This window comes from Pinus tabuliformis, chromosome 4_1 (genome assembly GCF_031772625.1).
Source record: "Pinus tabuliformis cultivar Carrire ecotype Pingquan chromosome 4_1, CPIR1, whole genome shotgun sequence".
NCBI classification, from domain to species: Eukaryota; Viridiplantae; Streptophyta; class Pinopsida; order Pinales; family Pinaceae; genus Pinus; species Pinus tabuliformis.
The window spans coordinates 66,908,772-66,935,131 of NC_142303.1; the positions used below are offsets into that span (position 1 = coordinate 66,908,772).

At 40.1% G+C, this 26,360-nt stretch overlaps 1 protein-coding gene across 1 annotated transcript in view; it reads right to left on the minus strand.

Annotated features, from left to right (window-relative positions):
• Positions 1 to 365: 365 nt before the first annotated feature.
• The window catches only part of LEW3 (UDP-Glycosyltransferase superfamily protein), a 167,230-nt gene continuing 141,235 nt past the window's right edge, over positions 366 to 26,360 (minus strand). Inside the window, exons 6-7 of the mRNA XM_089419204.1 lie at positions 1,005 to 1,114; positions 366 to 814 (exon numbers count right to left, since the gene is read on the minus strand). Of these exons, the coding sequence (XP_089275330.1) occupies positions 576 to 814; positions 1,005 to 1,114 (349 nt within the window). The 3' untranslated portion in view covers positions 366 to 575. The remainder of the gene's footprint in view (positions 815 to 1,004; positions 1,115 to 26,360) is intronic.

A 26,360-nucleotide genomic window follows, 5' to 3' on the forward strand; every position in this document is an offset into this window, starting at 1 on the left:
GGCTCCCCCTTTACTGTCATACTTTCCTCCAAATGAAGTCCTTGGAAAAGTATCTGCCGCATTAGAGTAACAAAGAGCGAATCCTTATCAACAATCATGACAAAGGAATCCCACTATTGGATATATAGTTTTGTTTCACCAACTGTAAATTGTTACTTTTTCCTTCATTACTACTGTGCCTATATTGCAAACTCATAAATTGTTGTTTTTTAACTCTATTGCTTAGCCTAGATTGTAACTACTCCTAATTTACTGCATATGATATAATCTCTACTCCCAAATGATTTCTAGGTCATATTTACAGCCGTATATAATTTAAATTCTTGTTTGTTTTCTCCAGAATGAAACATTTTTTCAGATTTAAGTAAAAACAAAACTGAAAAAATGAACAGTTTATTCAATGTTAAGATCAGTCCTGTATATTGTTCATCTCACAGTCATGGCTAGAAATTTCTTTTCGCAATAACTAAAATTTTATATCAATCTTTTATGATGCAGAGCTGTGAATGACAGCTTCTACAAACTGAACACACTCTTCAGCTGCTATGTCATTTTCTTAGCTGTAGATCTACAATCTACAACTCTTTTAACAAATCATCCATTGCAGCCTTAAAATCTTCATAAAATCTCTCCTCAGAAAACCTAGATGCACGCTTTCTTGCAGCTGCAGCAATGTTTAAGCGCTCTGCCTCTGGCATTGTCATAAGAACATATATAGCATCACCAAACTCATCTACATTTGTGGCTAGAAACCCAGTCTTTTGTCCATCTTCATCCAAAACAATGTCCATCTTTGGTCCCGCAGAATTGTGAGCTGTGAAACAGATAACATCTGAATTGTAATGTTGAATATTTGAAAATCTAATCTAAGATATTACGAATGATAATAAAGCTCAATTTTTGGCTCTTAATCAGTAACATTAAGATGCCAGTCAACAAGTGAACCCTCCTCAACAAAATTGGCAATTCTCCTAAACAACATGGATATAAAAAAATCCACATACCAATTGGCACTGCACCAGCTGCCATGTATTCCACAATACTTATGCCAAAATGTTCATCTGTCATCGAATGAAGGCCGGCAATAGCCCCTCCAAGGAGATCCACCAGGTCACTGATGCATCAAGATCAAAAATCAACCGTAGTCAATCTAATTGTATTCATTATCAATTGGCATGAACATGTGAATAATATAATCCACAATCAGCACTTTCGCAATCAGCAGATCTGCATTTTTTTATAGTAAAACCCAAAGGACAAACAGCTCAAACTAGAGAAAATATTGTACATTATGTAGTCCATGAAAGAACATGAAATTGATAAAAAAACATTGAAAAGGGGATAAAAGGATTGGTCCCAGAGACAGGTCCAATAGAACTAACAACCCCAACAAAAGAAACATTAAGTGTTAGTACAATTAACATTTCCCAAAAGATGGTTTCCCCAATATATAATTTTCATGATGGGGCAAGTTTTAAAAGTCTTCCATATGAGACACCTTGAGATATCTTCCTAACAATAGCATTCAATGAAATTTTCTGCATGTCCATGGATAAACAATTGCCCATGAGGTTTGCATTTCAGGATTGAGTTGACTTGTGCATATTTCTATCTATGTAACTGTAATAGATGAGATCCACTTGTCTTGATCTTGTATGGAAATGTGATTATTTCTTTAGATGTCTTGGACGGCTCATGATGTGGTCTCCAGAAACTTTGACCTGTGACGTTGACTTGAAGGATGTTGGGGTTTGGCAGGTTGCTTATGATCTAAGGTTATGTTCATCTTCACAAGCAGTCCATGTTCTTTGGAGGATCAAGATGCCATGATAGCATGGGCAAAAGCTCCTTTTGAAGAGACATCAATCGATTTCGCGACTGGAAGAGGTACAGATTCATAGTTGATAGGTTTGGTGGCGTTGCAGAGGGAGTCAACAAGTGTTTGCAAAAACCTTTTCCTTGTAAAGAGGGAATCTTAGCTTTCGAGGTTACTCGAAAAGTGCTTACACCATGTTTGGGGGTCTTTCATGAGACTTAGGGTACCCAGATCTCCATGATGTATTTGAACATTGGACATACTTTTTTTACCAATCTTTATCAGAACCAAACTGGTCATCGAACCGATCAACCCAAAACCAGGAAGTGGACTGGAACTAGAAAACCCGGAGAAGAATAACAAGCCAAAGAACCGGTCGACCAAAAAATACATAAATATTCAAAATTTGAAATAAAAAAACATATATATTCATGTGCATCCACATGAATCCAAATCATTATACAGAAATATGCAAAGTTTCTCATATATATATCAAGGGTATATATAACCAAAATATCACCAAGTACAATCCATCTATAAGCCAAAAATACATAATAAAAAAAAGGCTCTATATGCCCTCTAGAATCCAAAAAAAAAAAAAAAGCTACAAGTGCATACATATCATCAAAATCATTGCCTATATTGCCATCTTCATCATCAAGATCACCCTCTAACCCTCCAAGCATTAAAATATGACAGAAAAAGTTTAACATGTCCTCTCGAAATATTGTTTTGGTGATGGATACTTTTTTAATAGGGTCATGACAGAGGAGTTCAACAATCAATGTCACTAACATCAAGGTACAAAGAGAACTCAATGCTCTTCATTAAACACTAGTTCCATACCCTCATACACAGTTTTAAAAACCAGAACTAGGCATCAAAACGGTCACCTATCTAACCATGATAAACCAGAACCGGATTCAATAAACTGGAATTGGAAAAAATATATATATAATATGTATTTTTAATGAAAAAACTTATTTTTAAGATTACAAACCATGATTCCAAACCATTAGAGACAAAATATGGAAATTCTTCTCATCTATATACCATGTAAGGGTGCATATATCAAAATGGCACCGAGTGCAATACATATCAATGATATCATCAACAAAATATATAACCAATGAGGCTCTAAATGGCCTCTAGAGCCCAAAAACAATGCTAAAACTCAAGCTACTAGGCCACTAGCCTACTACAAAGTACAAAATTACAAATCATTGATCAACATGATCACTCATCAAACTCATCACCACTACTAGTCATGGGCTCATCGGCAGGAGCTACATAACATCATCTGGGTCAAAGTCCGAGTCCTCACACTCCTCTCCAACCTCAATTACAGTAGTAGGCCTAGCAAAACTAGAAGCACGAGTTAGCTGAGCTACACGACTGCTGCTCCCCCTCACCAATACCATGTGCCATGCTTGGCCCTGCCCTTGGTGGTTCGCTTCCTCCAACTACTGGTTCAACTACCAAATCTGCATTGGGATCAACACCCCCTAATGCCATTTCAATGTCAAAATCAACATCAAACTCAGTTGGATGAGTCTCCTCCACCCATTCTGAAGTTGGATCAATCTCATCAACCACAATCAGATTTGTATCATGTTTTTTGTCCAATAACTAGTTGTGCCTTAGTCGAAAGGTTGTACTACACGAAGAAAAGATCATTCAATCATTTTTGTTCCAAATGATTTCTTTTCTTCATGTGAATCCATTCAAAACAAAACAATTGCACTCACACCCAGAAGCATTGCAAGTTTGACTAAGAACTCTAACTACAAACTTTTGCAGTTGACAGCATTGGCTTCCAAACGAATCCCACCAATGTGCTACAAAGACAAAGACTAGAGTTAGTTCACTGTTCAACAATTTAGATGGTAAGTTTGAACAATTTACAAAATACAAATTACAGCTTCAATCTTAAATATTATTGAACTTTACCAAAAAAAGAATTGGAATTTCTTACCTGGTTGATCCACATCTCTTGCAATCTTTGCCAGGATTTTGCCAAAAGTGCCTATGGCCATAGAGAAAGCAATGAGTTGTTGATGTATTTCCAACAGCTGCGACTCATTAGGTACCATGCATTCCAAGCACTCGTACAACCCATCTTTGACCTCCCTAGTATGATCTTCTCCTAGCGTAGCTTTATAATGATACTTTAAGTTCAGGAAATACCCAGGTGCATGTATAGGACGATGGAGTTGATTATTCCATCTGTTATCAATGATCTCCCAAATAGGCCCATATTTACCTACTTTGTCCTTGTAGGTTGTCGATATCTCTTCCTTTGCCTTATCCATAGCCTCATAGATGCAGCCCATGGTCAATTTTTCCCCATCCACCAACCATAACACCTTAACAAGAGGCTCACCAATTTTCACAACCCCTGTTGCTTTTTTCCAAAAAGTATTGCCAAAAAACTTTATTTTTAGTGTCTTTTCCATCTGCTTAGCGAGCCCACCGAGATGAATTCCAATCATCACTGGAAAAAAAATTATGCAAGTTTTGTTGTTGGGAAGTGAACGATTGCAATGTGAGGAAGTGAGTTGCAAATCTCGTGATGGTGGGCCTAACAAGTTCCTTTCCCCTAGTGTTTTTCCTCATTAGGCTCAATACCCATGAGAGGTTGTAGATGTATTTTGTGATACTATTTGCATGCTCTACAGTGTTCTTCACCCACTATGCAATGTGCATCACATGGGGTCCAAAATATGGTCCTATATTTGTCCTCTAGCATCTTTCCAGCAAGAACATGGTTTGAGAAATTATCAGTGATGACCTGCACAACATTTTGTTCCCCCACTGTCGTAACAATCACCCTATCAGATGCATCAACTGATCTCAACTTGTTAGAGTTTTTCCCACAGTCCATCCATCTAACATGATAGAACAACTTGTTTGGTCCATGACTCTTTAGATTCATTCAAATAATCTCCAATGCATGCAATCTCTCTTTGCAAAAGTGTTCCCCTCAAGTCATGCATAGTAGGGCCTTTGAAGACCTTTCCTACAGCAATAGCAGCATCCAACATAGATTGGTAGTAAGGTGAGCGAGTATCATTAAAGGGGATATTTGCATCATACCACCATCTAGCAATATATTCAAAAGCAACATATTTGTATTGCTTTTTCCAATGAGCATCCAAGGTGTGTTGACTTAGACTTGGTTGGGAGCATGGTTTTAAAAACCGGAACCGGTGAATAGTCCAATCCACCTATCAAACTGGGTTTCAAATCGAAACCGGTCAAACCGAGACTGGTCAGATCCCAATGAACTGATCTTTAAAAAAATACATGAAATAATTATTTTTTAATGGAAAATACTATTTTTAAGATTTAAAACCATGATTCCAAACCAATAGAGATCAAATATGCAAATTTTGCTCTAAATGGCCTGTAGAGTCCAAAAAAAATGTTATAAGCTATGGGGTCATTGGCCTACTGCAAGTCTACATATCAATGATCAGCATTATCACTCCTCATCATGATCAAACTCATCACCACTACTAGACAAAGGGATCATCAACATGAGCTACATAAATAATTTGGTTGAGGGTTTGAGGACTCCTAAAACTCCTCTGCAACCTTAGCTGTAGTGGCAGTAGTAGCAGCGGAAATAGACATCAAAACTACAAATCACTGATCAACATGATCACTCATGAAACTCATCATTGATTCAATGCTACTAAAAATGGGATCATCAGCAAGAGATACATAAACATCATCTTGCTCAAAATCTTCAAACTTGGATTGCTCAACCTTATAATATGATAGAAATTGAAAAAGTTTAACATGCCTAACTAGTGATTTTGGTTTGAGTGTGTTCTTGTTAAGGCCATGGTAGAGGAGTTCAACAATCAACACCACTAACATCAACAAAGTTCAAAAATCAATGCCACCAACATCAGGGTTCTATTGGAAATACTGAGAGGGGGGTGAATTAGTATTTCTTTTCAATTGTTATTATGTCCAGTTAGATTCTACACAATTAAAATCAGAGAAATGAATAATCTTATTATAGAAAAAATCATTTTATCAAATGAAGAAGTACAATAAGATGTGAGGGTTCCAACCCTTCAGAAATTTAGGCACCAACCTATTGCCAAGCACCAACTTGGACTTAATGAGGCTCCGACCTCTAGGGCTTCGACCCTATCTTCTCCAAGGCACCAACCTTGTGTTTATGGGCACCTACCCAAAGGACACCAATCCTTCAATTTTTAACAAATAGAGTGTATGAAAGACTTACTTCAACAGTTGATCATCTTCTCCACAAGACTGCTTCAGATTTCAATATGCCCACTGTCCAAGATCATCAAGCTCTTTACTTGTACAAGCCTCCAAGATCACTATTTTAGGCTTCCAATTCCTCATTGTCCAAATATGCTCCAAGACTCCTAATACTCCACTGTCTCAAGGCTTCTGAGTTCTTCACTTTTAAACTCAACACTAGACTGTATCAACAAATGTTAATGGGCTGCTTCTTGAGGTATGCTGACTTCCACAGGTAATTGTCTTGATCCAAGCTCCACAGGTGAGATATCACAGGTTCTTGTACAGTTTGTAATCACAATCTAAAACAGAGCTATCACAGATATAGGTCTCCACAGATCCGAGTGATTGTCGATGGTCCAGGCTTCAATAATCACAATTCCAAATTGTTGTAGGTGATCTGAGCTTCATAGTTCCAAAGTGTTGTAGGTGATCCAAGCTTCACCAATCACAATTCCGAAGTGTTGTAGGTGATCCGAGCTTCAAGTGTTAGGTCTAAGTCTCCCACATGACCAAGCTATCATTGATATCTCTACAGATGGTTGTCTCAAATCTGAGCAGTTGTTTTCACTGTTCCTAGCTCCACAACACAGGTTTGAGGTATATATATATATATTGAGCCCTCAAAAATCCGAGTTTTTAACAAGTCACAGGTTTGCTGGAGCTTCCAAGGTCTACTTCTTGAGAACATAAATATGCCCAAACCATAAACTTTTTCCTTCGGCCTCCTTGGTTCACGAGATGTGAACACTTATCACCTTTCTGTCTTCCTGTAATACGCTTCACCGAATTGAATGATGAAAACTAAATCTCAAACTGTGTATTAATAGTCTTTTTGTAAAGAGGAATGAAGAGACACGTCCCTTCAAGTAGGCCGACATGAGTAAGTAGTTTAGGTCAGCTTAATGTCATAAATAAATTAACTTCAAAACATATTTGTTTCTCCTAAACCGCTTGGAGTTTTGGGCCAAGTAATAGCTCGTTGGAAAGGCAAAAATGTGCTCTAAAGGATGGTGTAGGTGTCATAATGAAATATTGTCTCTAAGGTAGTGAAAAAATATTTTTTAATGTGACTGGTCATTTATTAGTGCAAAATTTGAGGTAGGGCAGTTAGGCTTCTTCATCATAGGCTTATAATGTCATCAAGATGGTGTTGATATGCCATTAATCATATGCAGCATTGACTTTTCCATGTCATCACAAAGTCTTCCATCATCAAGATCACCTGAGGTAAGAAGCCAATACCATATTGACATCAATGAAAACCTAGATTAACAATCTCTCCCTTTGTCATCATTGGCAATATTCTTGCCCTGTCAACATTCTCTCCCCCTTTGACATCAATGGCAAACAAGGTGCCCAAGTACTCCCCCTATCAAATTGCTCCCCCTGTCATGTTGCTCCTTAGTAAAAATGTCTGCTAAATGTGATGCAAGAGCAATAACCCCCATCTTTTGGCGAAGGTGTTCAAATGCTTCTCGTGGAAGAGGCTTTGTGAAGAAATCTACAATTTGTTCTTTTGTATTGATGTATTGCAACTTGATGTTTTGTTCAGCAACCTGTTCACAGAGAAAGTGATATTTGATTGGAATATGTTTGGTCTTTGAGTGCATGACTGGATTTTTTGAGAGATTGATGGCACTAGTATTGTCACAATAGATGGTGATTGGTTGTTTAGTTTCTATGTTGACATCCTTCAAAGCTTCCTTCATCCATAGTATCTGTGTACAACAATCTGCAGCAGCTATATATTCGACTTCAGCTGTGGAAAGAGATATAGATGATTGCTTTTTGTTGAGCCAAGATACTAGACAATCTCCCATGAAGAATGCATTTCTGCTAGTACTTTTTTAATCATCCACACTTCTAGCCCAATCAGCATCGGTGTAAGTTGTCACTGTAAGAGTTGTGCTTTTGGGATACCAAAGACCAAAGTCAGGAGTTCCTTTCAAGTATATGAGAATTCTTTTCACAGCCAACAAATGGGATTTTTTAGGAGCTAATTGAAATCTTCCCACCATTCCTACTGCTTGCATAATGTTGAGTCTTGTAGCAGTTAAGTATAGGAGAGCTCCAATTATTGACCTGTAAAGAGTTGCATTTACCGAGGGGGATTCATCATCTTTGCTCAATTGGCAATCTGTGGCCATCGGGGTCCTCATAGGTGCACAGTCTTCCATCCCATATCTTTTAAGCATATCTTTAAGATATTTTGCTTGGGATATGAACATGCCTGTTGTGGTTTGAGGTACTTGTAGTCCAAGGAAGTAAGATAACTCACCAATCATCGACATTTAGAACTCTTTTGACATATTTTGAGCAAACTCATGGCTCATCTCATCATCATTGCTAGCAAAAATCAGATCATCAACATAGACAAGTGTGACTAATAATTTATCCTTGTCCATCTTCATGTAGATATTACTTCCCGCCACCCCTTTTTTGAAGCCTTGTTGTTGTAGATAGTGATCCAATCTTGCGTACGAAGCTCTAGGAGCTTGTTTCAACCCATATAATGCATTTTTCAACTTACATACAAAGTATTTTCCTTCTGTTAGACCAAGTGTTAATTTTAGGTACGTTTTATGCTTAGAGAAATTTATTTCAATTTTCACAGTTAGGTCCATATCTTTTCCAGATTAGCAATCACATCAGCATTAAAGTAAACTGCAGATAGAACATAAACATAAATCGCAGAAGACAAGCCAAGACAAGAGGACACAAGATGTGGCGCTAGCCAGGGACAAACCCCAATGTGGGGAAACCTTTGATCAATTCTTCTTATATGTTCTTCAATAGTTCAGCAGAGAGAGAGAGAGAGAGAGATAGTACGTTTATAACAAAAGTCAACACTTTTACTTATCTAGATAAGAGCATAGATCATCTCTAAGAAGATGATACATCAGGTCAGTTGAAGACATGTTGCTTCAACTAATTCTCCAAGGTGACTCCTTCACCTATCGTTGTGATGCATTTCGTCATCTCATCATGCTGCACCTCACCGCGCTACACCATGCTACACCCATCACCACTAATGTTGCATCTCATCACACTTCATTAATCATGACTGTACCCATCACTGTATTACATTATGTGCCATTGTTGCACCATGTTGCCATCCTGATCTATGTGTTGGCTGCACCTTGCTTGCTTGTTGTCCCTTGCTTGCTTGTTGTCCCTAGCATGCTTGTTGTCCTTAGCATGCTTGTTGTTGCATGCTAGTTGTCCCTTGCATGCTAGCTATAACATTGCATGCTTGGTGTATTTGCTGCTAAGTACCATCAATTGTCCCTTGCATGCTGCTCTCCTTCGGAGACAGATGCTCCGGCTGTTTCGGCAATTCCCGGCAGTTCTAGCAGTTCCGGCTGTTCCCAGTAGTTCCGGTTGTTCCCGGCAGTTTCGGTAGTCCCGGCAGTTCCAGCTTTTCTGGCAATTCCAGCATTTCCAGCTTTTCCGACAGTTCCGGCATTTCTGGCTTTTCCGGGTTTTCCGGCATTTCTGGCTTTTTCGGCTTTTTTGGTAGTTCCAGCATTTCCAATGTTTTAAAACTCCGACTCCGACTCCGACTCGGCCGAGGATCGACTCCGACTCCGACTCCGAAACGGTAATGACTCGGCCGACTCGATTTCAATGACTCGGTCGTTGTAAAAAATACATTAAATATTTATTTTTTTTATTAAAAAACATAATTTTAAATATTTTAAACATAATTTTAAAGATTTTCATTCATGTTTCCAAACACACAGCATTATAATATAGATGGAAGACAACATATGATCAAAGTAGGCTCTTTGCTTCTGTTCAATTTGTACATTAAACCTTGACTGTCAATCTTGACATTGTCACTATACAACAACCACTGTTGCCCTCGACACAAACACTGCAATGCTCACGAATGAATATGCAATAGGGAGCTCATGGCGCAGTTGCTAAATCAACTATGCCAAGCTGCTTTCAATCTTACACTGTTGCACTGGTGCCGAAAGGATGTATCAACAAATATGCTGCGAGCAGTGAGGCTCAGAGCTAGATGTCTTAGGTCAGCTCTATGACCTTGAAAATATCTCAACCTCTGCCCAAGGAGGCTTACTGGCATGCGTCTTATAGCTGCTCAGATATAGCAATGAAGCACCTTCCAGAGTGCTACAACAATGATGAAACATAAACCTTTACTGCCCCCTATCTTAGAATGAAGGACTGTTGATGAAGTAAGCCAGAATATGTAAATGAACTCCTGATCATGAGACCAATTCCGATGATGATAACCTTACTATAGACAAAGACATATTCTTCTACAAATCTTCAACTTCAGTCAATAAGAGGAATGCTACTACATACAGTGCCTCTGTCTTTTCACTTAGAATCATCAAGACTCACAACTGCAATGTGAATACCCTTACTGCAAACCAATGAAACATGAACCTCTCACTGCTGCAATATAAGCCACTGAACCTTACACTGTCAGAAGGTGCCTACCATTAATTTCTAACTGCTACTATTGGAGGCACTGGCACTGCTGAAGTAATGATTGATGATGTAGTCCTACTCAATCTGCTTGTCAAGTCACCTTGGAAATTCAATTGTGAATAGAAGACCACGTTTGAAGTTTGAACTTTGTAGATGATGATGTATATAAAGGATCAATACTTCAGTGCAATAAGTAGGTAATAAATGCGAAACGGATCTCATTGACTAAGCCAATCACAGAGCTAAATGATTCAGAGTTTTAAGCCTCATACAGTTGTGCAAGTCTGCAAGAACAGTCCTTATTAGCTTGAGAATGGACTTCGCTGACCTGCCCAGCCGTCCCCTTGTGACTCGGCCGAGTCAAATCGGATCCGGCCGGGTTGACCGAGTCACACATGACTCGGCCGAGTCATGTGTGACTCGGTCAACCGGACCGGTTACTTGGCCGGGTCACTCCTCCAGCAATCAACTCGGTTCGACTCGGCCGTTTCGGTTTCGAAACGGTCGATTTGTAAAACACTGGGCATTTCCGACGTTTCCGGCATTTCCGACGTTTCCGGCATTTCCAGCTTTTCCGGCAATTTTGGCTTTTCCAGCAATTCCGTCTTTTCCGGTAGTTCTAGCTTTTTCGACAGTTCCAGCTTTTCCGACAATTTCGGCTTTTCCGACAATTTCGGCTTTTCCAGCTTTTCTGGCAGTTCCGGCATTTCCGAATTTTCCAGCAGTTCTGGCTTTCCGACAGTTTTGGCTTTTCCGGCTTTTCTGGCAGTTCCATCTTTTTCAGCATTTCCAGCAGTTCCGACAGTTCCTGTTTTTTCGGCTTTTCTGGCTTTTCCGACAGTTCCCTCTTTTCCGACTTTTCTAGCTTTTCTGACTTTTCCGGCATTTCCGACTTTTTGAGCAACGTAGAGCTTATTCTCCCATGACTGCATTTAGATCTAGGGCATGTTATTTAGTGCAGTGTATACCCTAGGGCACTCCCTCTAGCTCTCATCTTCATCAAACCCAAAAAAGGATGAAGTGAGATCACAAGAGTGAGTGTGTGTGTGACAAATGACTTCAAGTCCTCTTCTATTTATACTAAAACGTAGAGGTTGAATAGACATGACTAATGGGCTTCTGAGCCTACATAAGTTGTTGGCCAACTTGACAATTTGTCCATAATCAAAATAAATTCATATCTTCATAAATACTTATCGAAATCAGATGATCGTCCAAACTGTGCCCGGGGCCCAGGTTGCATTTGATAAACAGGTTGGGCTTGGAATCCAACCTGAGTTTTGGGACTAGGTTGAGCTTGGAGTCCAGCCTGAGTCTGGAGACCGGGTGGAGCTTGGGAAACAACTTGTGTCTAAGGGCTCGATTGACTAAGAGTTGGATTGACTTGACCAGACTAATGTCCTTGTTGGAACTGGGGTTGACCCAACTGACCAGAAAGTTGGCCTTGTTGGAACTGAGGTTGACCTATATGACCAAAAGGTTGGCCTTGTTAAGCGATAGGTTGGCCTTGCTGAAACTAAGGTTGTCCTACTTGACCAGAGGATTGTCCTTGCTAGGCAACAGGTTGTCCTTGCTAGGCAATAGGTTGGCCTTGCGGAAACTGAGGTTGGCCTAGCTAACCAGAAGGTTGACCTTGCTGGGCAACACGTTGGCCTTGCTGGAATGGAGGCTGACCTAGCTGACCAGAAGGTTGCTTCGAATAAACAAAGGAGGAACTTGTGGAGGCCAAAGGTTGTCCCTAAAAGGGTTGTCCTTGCAAGCCTGAAGGTTGTCCTTGAAAAGGTTGCCCTTGAAAAGGTTGTCCTTGCAGGAAATGGTAGGTAGTGTGATTCCAGGCAACCGAAAGTGGAATGTAATTCTCAACTGGGACCCCTGGAGGAAGAGACCCAGTCTAATAAATATGAGCTCCACGGTGATCATAGAAGTGCGGAGGGTTATGCGAAACCGACAACGATTGAGAACCTAAAGGGTTATAAGTCGGATTTTGAAGAGCAAACAGGTACTGCTCATATGAAAATCCCGCCGGAATGGAATTCGAAGAGATTGGTACATTACCTGTAGGTTGACCGACTCCAAAAACCAAAGGTGAAGGACCATTGCCAGCGGGTCCGGACGATATCCCAGTAACAGTAGTAATTACCGAAGATGCAGTAACCGCACTAACAGAAGGGGTTGTGGATGCCACACACACGGTGGGCATTGATGGAACAGACGTAACTGATGTAACCTGCGTCTGAGGTATGGAAGTCAAGGTCGACTAAGCAGACATGAAAGGTCCGGAAGACGGAATGGTAGTACGAGACCACATAGAGCTCTGATGCAGAGATGTAGAACCAAGTATGTCAGCCAGAGCGCGATAGCGAAGTGGCAACGACACATTTGGAGCAGTGTGGAAAGGAAAACCTTCCAGGGGAAACTGACATTCCCCGGTCGACACAAGGCTCTCTTGACTGCTAATGGGACTTGACTCATCCATGTCAGAAGTGGCCATCGGAATCGAAGCACCAGGAGGAGTAGATGGGAGTTCCTCGTCTAAAAATTCCCAAACGTTGGGAGGAGTCCAATTGATATCAAAAGGTTCCTCACCCGGAGCTCGAGAATCAAGAGGCTAAACACTCGGGACAATAGGAAGAGTACCAGTAACAGATGATACCTCAAAAGAGACAGGAGAAAGGGGCTCTCCGTCACTTGGCAGGGATGACGGATTCGGTGAGTCCGCCAGGATGGCCTAACTCAAAAGTCTAGGAGAAAAGATATAATCAATAGGGTTGCAAAAAATCTTCCAAGATGTTATCACAATGTGGCCAAGATTAATAAGTAAAATGTTATTGCAGACAAAATAAATTTTATGACACTAGAACGAAACATTGCCTTTTCATGTTTAAAGAGTCGAGAAAAAGGACAAAAGATGACTCTAGTCACCTTCGAAGTTTAATGAGCCTAAATGGACAAGCGCTCAGATGATCCTTTTACTTTTAAAGAGTCGAAAAGGAACGAAAGTCACTGCTCTGGAATTATAGGCAAGAGGTTTACCAGACAAATCGTAAAACTACATATACACCTTGGTAATAAAATGAAAGAGAAATGACCAAGGACTACGGCAGTCAATCTTCCCAAATGCTGTGTTCGGTGCGTTACGACTTGTAAGGTGGTAGACTCGGCTTCCTATGGATAATAGGATGATAACCTAGTGGGGTCTCCAAATATATACGTGACAGTACAAGAAGCACAAATCCGTACTAGCATCTATTGTATCACAAAAGGAGGAATCACCCAACCTTAGTGAGAACAATAGGGACTAGGTTTAACGACGTCGGAACACATCTCTAGCCTAGACCTCTAGATATGTGAGCATTAGGTTCCAATGCGTTTTTAAGTTCATTCAATAAATTTTAACAGTTAATCTTGAATTAAGTCTCGGTTTTAAGGCCCTATCGAATGTATCTTTAACACTCCTAGAATGCAACTAAATGAGCAAAAAGAAAATCCTCGTTGGATGAACAACTAGCTAAGGAAAAGTGAGAGGTTCAATGCACACTGAATGGCAAACAAGCAAACCAATCAAAGAAAAAGGAACACTTCTACCATTTACTCAAACTCGCAAGCAATCTGAACAAGAAAGAATGAGAAACACTCTTTTTGCTTTTCAATGTCTTAATCTCAAGAATCTACTAATGCAAAAATCATCTTTCAAACCTTAATACAAGATGAATGAAATTTTTTATTTTCTCAAATAAATGATAAGCAACTACATGCAAAAATGAATCAAAGACTCAAAACTAAAGAAATAATCCTTTTTACAAAACTAGAAAACTGTCTCATTGACTGGGAAGCAAAGTGATTTATGCCAAGCGAAAGAAGGAGACCAAACGAACAAGACAAGGAAGTTCGGTGACCAAACGCCACACACCAATCAAGAGGATGACAAACAGCGAAAAGGAAGAAGCCTCAAACAACGTGAGAGATTATACCAAGCAGAGTCTAAAGATCTCAATGAATGAGTGACCCAAGCAAACCAAGTAGTGGAGAAACCCTAGGGTATTTAGGTCACACGGTTCAAGAGGGAGGATTTGAAAAGACTTGAAAACCAGAATCAAAAATCTTAACAACCAACACTTTTGACACAACAAAGAGGAGAAAAACAAGCTCTGAGGACAGAACACACTGGCCGATCAACCAAACAAACCTCAAAATTTGAAACTTACAGGAATCGTCGCAAGTAAAACACTAGCAACATGCGCCGACAACAAATCGTCGCACCTCCCTAACCAAGCACTTTGCGACGTCGTCGCGAAAGTACATCAGTTAGTTGCACCGAGCCGATTTCAGGCCTCGTCGCAACTGTTAGACAATTTATTCGCGTCGTAGAGTAAAAGGTGCAACCCAGCAGTCAGTGCAGACACGACTGTTATGAAATAAATAGCGACAACCCAGAATCAAAAGCAAAAAATAAAAGTTGGACTGGAGCAGGGCCAAATCTATCACTCAGAAGGGTGGGAAGGCTTCAAAAGTAGTCTAACAGCTTCCAGAATGAAGTATGCTACCCAAACAATAAGCAAGACAATAAACAACAAAACCAATCAATACAAAAGACAAAAGACAAGTCCCCAGCAAAGTCGCCAACTTGTGACACAGGTAAGTTCCCTCTGCGGATAATGGCAACCCCTCTAACCCTAGAGTGGGTCTAGTCAATGCAAAGACAATACCAAAGCAAATTTCCTTAGAAAGTTGGTGTTATGAAGGCCTACCTTCAGTCCGACGTTCGATGAAGTCCTCGTCATGTTGCTCCAGCTCTTGTTCTTCTAGTCACTCATACCTGAAAACATGTAGAGAAACACCACAAACGCAATAGAAAACAACCAAACAATCTACTTGAAGAGTCAAGGAACCTCAAGCTATCGACATACAATTTAACGCACGATATAGGAAACAAGCTATTGATTTGTATTAATATAAATCAAAGTAAAACTTACAACCGAGCCTTGACGTCGTAAGCCTCCTTGAAGGGTCCTGTCGGCATGTCTCCGTAAGCATTTACTTGTGAACCGTCTCCCAAGGGAACATATGACTCTCTCTTCTGTCCAAAAGGGTTGATGCTAGAAAGCTCTCAAGCCAAATCTACTCAAACATCTCTCAAATCAAAATACAAATGAGGCTACTTCCACACTCCAATAACACTCTCTACCTCTACTCCTCTCTTAGAAACTTGAAACTATCAAATTACATCTAGCTATCATCCAGTTACATCCAAGCTAGCTGATCTCATTCATGGAGGAGATATTTATAGGAGGGAGAGGTCCCATAAGAGAAGGAAGGAAGAGCTTATCTCTTAGGGAGGTTGCACAAAAGGTGGAACAACTATCCCAGAGGAGAGAGGCGAGCTCAACTGATCCAACAACTAGCCCTAGGACCGCCCATGAAGCAATTTCATCTTGAAGTTTCGACGAATAGCTGAAAAACTTGCCAAATCTGGCTCGTCGCGGGTGCAACATAGGGACAGAGCGAAGACTTCGCTAGGGCTAGTGTTAACTTAACCATCTTCACGAGAGGGATAACTTCTGACTCGCGATGACCTAGAAACTTAGGTAAAAAGTGTCTTCTTCAGGGATAATGAATTGAGACACTCTTCCTGAGATTGTGAGGAAGGTAATGACACATAATTGGAAACATGACACAGCACAGATGTTAGTAACATGGACCGGCAGTATCCGGGATCAGGGAACGCAGAGTCGGTCACAAATTACTGTGTAACAGGTCACTTGGAAAATACACTAGAGTGATTAGTCATTCTATTCTCTAGAGCAGGGTTTGCTAAGAGAGATAGAATTAGTGATCGGGGGTTGCAGCTAAGGGGCATTGAGTACAGAGAGACAGAGAGGCAGAGATAGTGCTAGGAGAGCAGCGCAGTAGCCGAGGAGAGTGACGCAGAGCCAGCCAGGGCTCACGCAGGGCCATGCAGAGGTAGTCGGGAGTCTCGCAAAGCCTCAGAGAGGCTAGCGTTGCTGACACAAAGGGCCAAAAGGCTAATGCAGAGCCTCCTAAGGCTGACGCTTACCTATCCGGGGTGATGCAGGGCCAGCGTTGGGTAGAGAGGGGTTGACGCAGTTCAAAAAAGGCTGACGTTGGGTTTTCTAGGGCAGATTGGTGCTGAGTTGCCGGAAGGATTATCCAGGGTTTTAGCCAGGAGATTTGTCTCAAAATGAGAGATATTACTACCAAGGAAATTATCTATTGGGTAGGCCAATTTCGGCACCCAGATTGTACTCTGATATTGCTTAATAAGAAAACCCTCAAATAGTTGCACTGATTTTCCCACATTGGGTTTTTCCGGGGACATTGGTCCAAAAATAATGGTGTCATATGGTGTGATTGTTTTTGTTTCCTTTAGTTGCTGATTTGTAATATGTTGAGTATGCACTAGTGTTTATTTTCAGTATTTACATTGTAAATAACTTGTTAAGTAACATAACAAGTAGGTAGGAATAAATCAGATAAAGTGCATGGAGGGTTTCTAACTAAGTAGACTTAGAAACTTCAACACAAAAGGGGGCCGAAAAACTGCAACCACAACTTTATGGGCCCTACTGGGTGATCAGGAGGTTTGGAGAGGTAGCTTATGAGTTGGAGCTACCGCCAGGGAGCAAGATCCACAATATTTTCCATGTTTCATGCCTCAAGAGAGTGTTGGGGCAACAGGTTACAGCAGTTTTGGAATTGCCTCCATTTGATTGATCCGAATTGGATCCTAAAACACTCTCTAAGTTTTCATAACTCTGTAAAATTCATGCCAAAGTTTCAAGTCTTGCAAAGATCGAGCTTATCAGAAATATCCTCTAAACAGTTGCAATTTGTGAGCAGCGAGGAGCAACGAGGACCCTTAGTCAAGCGCATAGACCGTTGGCCCATGGTAACGCGCGCTATCACGAATTGGCAAAACGGGAGGTTTTTTTGAGAAACGGGGGTGGTTTCGCTAATCGCATATCATCAGGCAAACCCCTCAAAGATGGAAAAACCCCGAGCGTCCCGGACCCGAAAAGTTATAAAACGTATGGATATCGCACCGATTCTGTCAGAGGCGGAGTCCCACACAAAAACCGACAGGATATCGGAAGGGCTTCGAGCAATAAGCGGTTTCAACCGAGTCCCGCCCGATGCCACACACTGGGTGCCACACGTCCAGTAGAAAAGAGAGAAAACTGCTCACATCGGACGAGTAAACGTCATGCTACTTACCCGCCCGATATGGACAGAGACCGTAGGATCTGGAGGCCCCAAATCGACGACGGAAATGCGATCCGATGGATGACCAAACTCAACGGGTTAAACAGGCCAAGTTGTATAAGGTTTGAAGTCTGGCATGGACGATGAGTTGGCAAATATTCGTGTTTCGCGGGCAATCTTGGAGCAAACGAAAATAATGACCGTTCAAACATTTCCAAGAGAACTAACACTCAGTTCGTTACAAAATAGGTGGCCACCTCCTTGTGAGTCGTTACACAGTGATGATGACGCAGAACAAAGGAATTCAAACGGACAGAGGAAGGAAAACCAGAAAGCGGGGAAGCGGAAACGAACAATCAGAAACATATTGGCTTTAAAAGCCACGAACTGACAGAGAAAGAGTCAGAGAGTTAGTTAGACGCAGAAAGCTAAGAGCAGAAAGAAGGAGCCAAGCTGACCTGCAGAAGCAAAAGGCAGCATCGAGCCAGACAAAGCCAGAGAGAGTTAAAGAGTTTGTGTACTCCAGAGAAGGCTTGAGAGGTTCAAGCGAACTCCTCTGTACAGACCTGTCATGTATGAGTCTCAAATTGGGCTCATACTACTGTGACCAGTAGAGGTCGAATTTCAGTAAGGAGAGTCTGTATACTCCAGAGACTTGGGGGATCCAAGTACAGTCTTGTTGATTTATATCTGTTGTGTGAGACTCAAATCGAGCTCACTGTTGTAAAAACTCTGCTTTGAAAACATAATAGAGAGGCCACCACTGAAGGCTAGACCAAGAGACATAGCCCAGGGGTGTTGGGTGAACTCCTTGTTAAACTTGTTGTATTTACATGTTTGCCTGTTATGTTTTCTCTAACTGCTTCAGTGCCTGTATATTTCACAACCTTATTGATCCGTTGCATAAAATGACATAGGCACATCCATGCACATGAGTCTGTAATACCTTAATTGTTTGTCTTGGATCAATTCCAGATCAAGTGGTATCAGAGCTCTAGGTTACTAACGTTAAACAAGCTTGTGTTGGATTTTGTTGTTGAAAGCTAGCTAGATCAAAGCTTAAATTAGGAGAAGGAGAGTTGGTTGAAGCTAACCCAGAAATTGGAAGAGTCTATCCTATGAGGAAAATGTCAGAAGAAAGTCCCTTGGAATCAGACTCCTAGTTCATGGACAGTTTCTTGACCATGAAAGCCATGGTAGAAGAAATGTATAGAGAATTTAAGAAAGGTAGGGGTGAAGATTCATCAAACTCCAAACAAGATAAAGGACAAGAAGAATCTCTCCTCTATGACCACTCTAAAGGCAAAGGGAAAGAAGAAAAACTTCCCACACCTCCTAGTAGCCCTGAAAATAAAAAGAAAACATCTTTGATTAAATTAGATGTTAAATTTGATTTCCCGATATATGATGGAGAGTTGAATGCAGAGAATCTGGATAATTGGATTAAACAGATTGATGTATACTGCAGGGTGCAGAGCATTGATTCAGACAAGAGTAAGATTCAGCGAGCCAGCCTACGCCTTGGAGGCACTGCCTTGGTATGGTGGGAAGGCAGGACACAAGCTGACATGAAGAAGCATGGTAAAATTCTTTATGTTTGGAGTGAATTTGTTTCTGCAATTAAAAAGCAATTCTATCCACTAGCCTATATGCAGCAAGCCATGATGAGCTGGCAAACTCTTTGCCAATTAAAAGGGCAGAGTGTACAAGGCTATTCCCAAGAATTTAGGAAAAGAGCTTTGATTCTAGGAATTTCTTTAGACTCACCTGAAACTCTGTTGAAGTATATAGATCTACATAGCTATTTAAAGCACAGCATTCTCATGTTTAATCCCACTAGCATAGATGAGGTATCTGTTCAGGCTACACATCTAGAGGCTAGAGGCAAGAATGTGAACCCAGATGTTGGGTCCCTATAATACTAGTGATTACCCCATTACTATTGTAGTTATACCCCTTATTTATATTGTTGTGCCCCTATTACCCCCCATATTGTTATTTCTGTGCCCCATAGAATCCCCCTATTATTATTTGTGTGGCTTTATATTATTATTGTTAGGTCGGCTGGATTATATTGTGACTCCTTAGACTCCTATATATAGAAAGGAGGTTTTGTCATTTGTGGCATCTAAGAATTGTTCATTTATGTAATGTAAAGGAGGTTGCCCCCTCGAAGAGGCTGAATTCTAAGGCGTGGATCTCTCTTTTCTATCTTTTTGTGAGCTGGTTTCATAACATTTGGTATCAGAGCTTTGGGATTCTAGGGTTTCGCTGCTCCAAACAGGTCATCGTGGCATTTTCACTATAACTTTTTTTCTGTGACGTTTCAGAAGTCGCAAAAAAAACCCATTTGAGAAGAATTGGCGCTGAACCTTGGGTCCGAATTTCAGAACGTTTCGCGCGATATTTTCAGAGATATGATCTGAGGAAATTGGCCTTTCTGCAGACTCCTGAATTACATTCAAAACAGGTGACCTGGGGAAAATCGTCATAACTCTCTCTCTGAGGATCGGATTGAAATTTCGTAAAAAGGCGCAGAAAGAGGACGGACTGTAGTTTCTTGTGTGTGTGTTTCAGATTCAAAGGTTGAAACAGTGACTCGTGGCACGTCGTACAAGTTCGCTCTACTGAACTAGTCTAAAAGCAAGTCACTGTGGGAGATTTCACATAACTCTTACTTGGAGAATCCAATTTGGTTCAGACTTGTGGCATTGGAAAGAGGACGCAAAAGGCTACTACAGGTAGCAATTTCAGAACTGGATGATTCGAAATTACAGAGATACATCAGGTTCAATATCAGGCTTCTATAAAGTGAAAAAAGGTGTGTAGTTTTTTTTTTTAAATTTTTATGTAAGCTTGGTTTAACGGAATTCAAAGGGCATAGTAAAGCATTATTATCGGTAACTGATGCCCCAAGGAAAGAAAATGCAAACACCTAGTAAGGAACCTGAAAGCTCTAGCATGACTCATGAAGAAGAGGAAGAAATGCTACATGATATATCAAAATTACAAGAACAAGTACAACAAATGTCACGCTCACAAAAGCTAACAGAAGCTAAGATAAGTGGCGTGGAATCTAAAATAAATGGTGTGGAATCTAAGATAAGTGGCGTGGAATCTAAGATAAATGGTGTGGAATCTAAGATAAAGGGCATGGAAGCTAAGGTGGAGGATTCGATGGTAAATTTGAAGATAGATTTGAAGACAGACATGGAAGAATTGAAGAACTTGCTACAAGAAAGTGTCACTAATGGTGAAAAGGTAGTAAAGGAAACTCATGATGAGAACAAAAGAAATGTTAATCATGATTCCATAGACTCTAATGTTGGATCGAAGACTCACTATGTTCCAAAAATCGATGTGAGGAAGTTTGATGGCAAGGATCCCGCCACATGGATATTACAGATGGAGCAATTCTTCGATCTCAATAATGTGCAAAACACACAAAAGTTACGTATGGCAACTTTATATTTGGAACCAAATCAGTTTGTATGGTATCAATGGCTTTGTTCTCGTAAACAATTTATCACTTGGGCAATTTTTACGGAAGAATTGATAGCACATTATGAGGATACAAAAAGCAACACTTTTTTTAGCCAATTGATAAGTCTCAAACAAAAGGGTTCAATAATGGAGCACATTGAGGAGTTCCAAAAATTGAACATAAGGGTAAAAGATATTCCAGAGGAGCATAGGATTGATGTGTTCATAGGGTCTTTAAAGGATAATATCCAACATGATGTGCGCCTTTGGGAACCTGATTCATTAGAGAAGGCATTCAGGTTAGCAAGAAAAATGGAAAGCAAAATTATGGCAACTAGGAAGCATACCATTCACAACTATAAAGAGGGAAGTGTTGTTGCCCATAGTCTTCCACAACCTACAAGGTTGACACCACAACAATTGGAAGAAAAAAGAGCAAAAGGGCTTTGTTACAATTGTGATAGCAAATATACAAAAGGTCATAAGTGTGCTGAGAAGAAATTATTCTACATAGATTGTGAAGAGGAAGAAGAAAAGGAGCAAGAAAGGTCAAAAGGAGAGGATATATTCCAGGAACAAAGCCTAGATGAAGAACAAATAAATCCGACCATATCTTGTAATGCATTGGCAGGAATTACCACTCCTCAAACCATCAAGATAGAAGGACAAATCAAGAAGAAAAAGGTAATAGTGTTGATTGATTCAGGAAGCACCCACAATTTTATTCATTGTAGGGTAGCAAAAGAATTGAATTGCTTCCTATATCCAGCACCAGAGTGTCAAGTGATGATTGCAAATGGAGGAACAATAAATTGCTCTGGAAAGTGCCATAATATCAAGCTATCCATGGGAGAATATGTATTGACTAGCCCAATGCTTTCCTTCCAATGGGAGGTGCGGATGTTGTACTAGGAGTCCAATGGCTACAATCCTTGGGTACAATAGCTTTTAATTTTCAAGAACTTTTCATCAAATTTTCTTCGGAAGGAAAGGAAGTTGAATTAAGGGGTATTGCAGGGAAACCAGGAAAGATAATCAACTCTCATGGTATGACAAAGCTTCTAAGAAAGGAGCAAAGAGGTGTAATTGCACAATTATGCTCGCTAGATGTTTCCACATTGGAATCATCTATTTCTCCAGATCTCCAAAAAGTCTTGGACAATCATTCCAAGGTATTTGAGACTCCCAAGGGTCTCCCACCTATGCGTGATCATGATCATGCTATTCATCTGATTCCAGGAAGTGTTCCTCCAAACATCAGGCCGTACAGATATCCCTATGCCCAAAAAAGTGAAATTGAACGTATGGTTGCAGAAATGCTAGAGGCTGGTATAATTCAACCAAGTCAAAGTTCTTTCTCAGCTCCAGTAGTATTGGTGCACAAGAAGGATGGATCATGGCGCATGTGTCCAGATTATAGGGAGCTCAACAAGCTCACTATTAAAGATAAGTTCCCCATTCCTGTTATTGATGAATTACTGGATGAATTGCATGGATCAATTTACTTCACCAAGTTGGATCTTCGTTCGGGATATCATCAAATCAGAATGAAGATTGAAGACATTCCAAAAACGGCATTTAGAACTCATGAGGGTCATTATGAATTTTTGGTCATGCCTTTTGGCCTTACCAATGCACCTTCAACATTTCAAGGTTTGATGAATTCAATTTTCAAACCATTCCTTAGAAAATTTGTGTTAGTATTTTTTGATGATATACTAATCTACAGCAAGTCTTGGAAGGATCATGTTGAACATGTTGACAGGGTGCTACAACTATTGGAGGAGAAACAATTATATGCAAAAAGATCCAAATGTTTCTTTGGAGTCCAGGAGGTGGAATATTTGGGTCATATTGTATCTCATGAAGGAGTTAAGGTAGACCCTAGCAAAATTAAAGCCATTAAGGAATGGAAAATCCCCACATCCATAAAGCATCTGCGAGGATTTCTTGGGTTGACAAGGTATTATCGCAAGTTTGTTAAGAATTATGGGAGAATAGCAGCACCTCTAACAACATTATTGAAGAAAGATTCATTTTCATGGACTCCGGAAGCAACAAAGGCCTTTGAACATCTTAAAGAGGCAATGTGCCAAGCACCGGTCTTAGCTACACCGGACTTCACAAAAACCTTTATTGTGGAATGTGATGCTTCAGGAAATGGAATTGGTGCTGTTCTAATGCAAGATGAAAGACCCATTGCTTTTGAAAGTCGTCCAATCAAGGGAAAGTTTTTAAGCAAAGCTATTTATGAGAAGGAAATGTTGGCAATACTCCATGCACTTAAGAAATGGCGACCCTACCTAATGGGAAGACACTTCAAGGTAAAAACAGATCATGATAGCCTTAAATACTTTTTAGAACAAAGATTATCCTCTGAAGAGCAACAAAAGTGGGTCACAAAGATGTTGGGTTATGACTTTGAAATCATCTACAAAAAAGGGAAGCAAAATGTTGTGGCAGATGCACTCTCAAGAAAGGATGAGGATGTGGAAGCATTGTTGTGTGCCATTTCTATTATCCAACCAGATTGGATTAACGAAGCAAGGGAGGAATGGAAGAATGACGAAGAAGTGTGGGCACTTATTCGAAAGCTACAACAAGATTCCAGTACTTCTGATACATTTAGCTGGAAAAATGATTCGTTATGGTACAAAGATCGCTTATACCTCTGTAAGAATTCCCAGCTAAAACAAAAGATTCTTATGGAATTGCACACTTCTCCCTTAGGAGGGCACTCAGGATTTTTAAAAACTTACCACAGGGTTAAGAAGGAATTTTTTTGGGATGGCCTTAAATCAGATATTCAAAAGTTTGTGGCGGAATGTTTGGTTTGCCAGCAAAATAAAGTTGAAACAATTAAGACACCGGGTCTATTACAACCTTTATCCATTCCAAGCCAACGTTGGGAGGAGGTTTCAATGGATTTTATCACAGGTTTACCCAAGTCTGAGGGAAAGAGTGTCATCATGGTGGTAGTTGACAGACTTACCAAGTATGCACACTTTTGTGCATTATCACATCCATTTAAAGCCAGTACAGTTTCTACTGCATTTATGGAAACAGTTCAAAAGCTACATGGAAACCCAAAGATTATTGTAAGTGACAGAGATCCCATTTTCACTGGAAATTTTTGGACAAAATTATTTTCTTGTCTTGGTACTCAGTTAGCTCATAGCTCATCTTATCATCCTCAATCTGATGGGCAAACTGAGATAGTAAACAAATGTTTGGAAGGATATCTTCGTTGCTTTGTATCTGATAAACAGACACAATGGGTCAAATGGTTGCCTCTGGCTGAATGGTGGTATAACACTTCCTTCCATACAGCAACAAAAATGACCCCATTTATGGCACTTTATGGGTATCAACCACCATCCATCACATCATATTTAAGAGAAAATTCTAAGGTTCAGGCAGTGGAACATCACATCGAACATCAACAACAAGTCCTCCAACTCTTAAAGGATAACTTCGTGTTGGCACAAAATAGAATGAAACAACAGGCAGATCAACATCGCAGTGAAAGAAGTTTTGATGTAGGTGATTGGGTATTCCTACGGCTACAACCATATAAGCAAATGTCCCTAAAGCAAGCTAAGAAGGATAATAAATTATCACCAAAGTATTATGGTCCGTACAAGGTGTTGCAAAAGATTGGTACTATGGCATACAAATTGGAGCTTCCTGCAGCTTCTCGATTGCACCCAGTCTTCCATGTTTCATGTTTAAAGAAGGTTATAGGTGACAAGCTCCCAATTCAAACAATATTGCCAGAACTTGATGAGGAAGGAAAAATTATATTGGAACCGGAAGCAGTCATAGAAACAAGAACTCGACAGCTACGAAATCGATCAATTTCAGAGTATCTTATCAAGTGGAAGAACTTATCCGCTGAAGATTCCACATGGGAGGATGAGAATTTTATGCAGAAGTATCCAGAACTACTCAAGCATTGAGGACAACACTTTTTTGAAGGAGAGGGGCATGTTGGGTCCCTATAATACTAGTGATTACCCCATTACTATTGTAGTTATACCCCTTATTTATATTGTTGTGCCCCTATTACCCCCCATATTGTTATTTCTGTGCCCCATAGAATCCCCCTATTATTATTTGTGTGGCTTTATATTATTATTGTTAGGTCGGCTGGATTATATTGTGACTCCTTAGACTCCTATATATAGAAAGGAGGTTTTGTCATTTGTGGCATCCAAGAATTGTTCATTTATGTAATGTAAAGGAGGTTGCCCCCTCGAAGAGACTGAATTCTAAGGCGTGGATCTCTCTTTTCTATCTTTTTGTGAGCTGGTTTCATAACACCAGAAGTTGGGGAATCATCAAAACCCACTGCAAGCAAGAATAAGAAAAAGAGAAAACATAAATGGAAAGAGAGGAAGACAAATACTGTACAAAAGACCAAATCTTCATGCACTCACTGTAAGAAGGATGGGCATGATGATGAACACTGCTGGATTCTGAATTCGGAGCTGAATCCCAAGAAGTACGATGGCAAAAAGAAGAAGACTTTTGCAGCTATTCAAAAAGATTTGGGGTCAGACTCAAGAGATGAAACAACAATCACAACCACGGGTATAAAAGGTAAAAATTCTGAAGCATCTACTAGTAATTCTGCACAATCTACTGATAATGAAGAAAATGAGAGGAAAAGACATGAGCTTTTTCATATTCGAGTTGTTTCCAAGCATCAAAAGAGTGATACTTTGTTTGATAGTGGCTCACAAGTAAATTTAATTTCTGAAGCAATTGTAAAAAAGTTGAGATTACTAACCACACCTCACAAGAAACCATATCCATTAGGTTGGTTATGTGATAAAACAAAGCTACAAGTGACTAGACAATGTAAACTTAGGTTTTCTTTTGGGTCAGCATTTGTAGATGAGATTGAGTTAGATATAGTTACTTTGGATATATGTGGAATTGTTTCAGGAATTCCTTACTTGTATGATAGGAAAGCCATTTTCTATAGAGTTGAGAACAAGTATCAACTCGTTAAAGATGGAATCGAATATATTGTAAGAGCTCATAAACTCAAGAATAATTATACTCTCATAAACTCAGGGCAGAT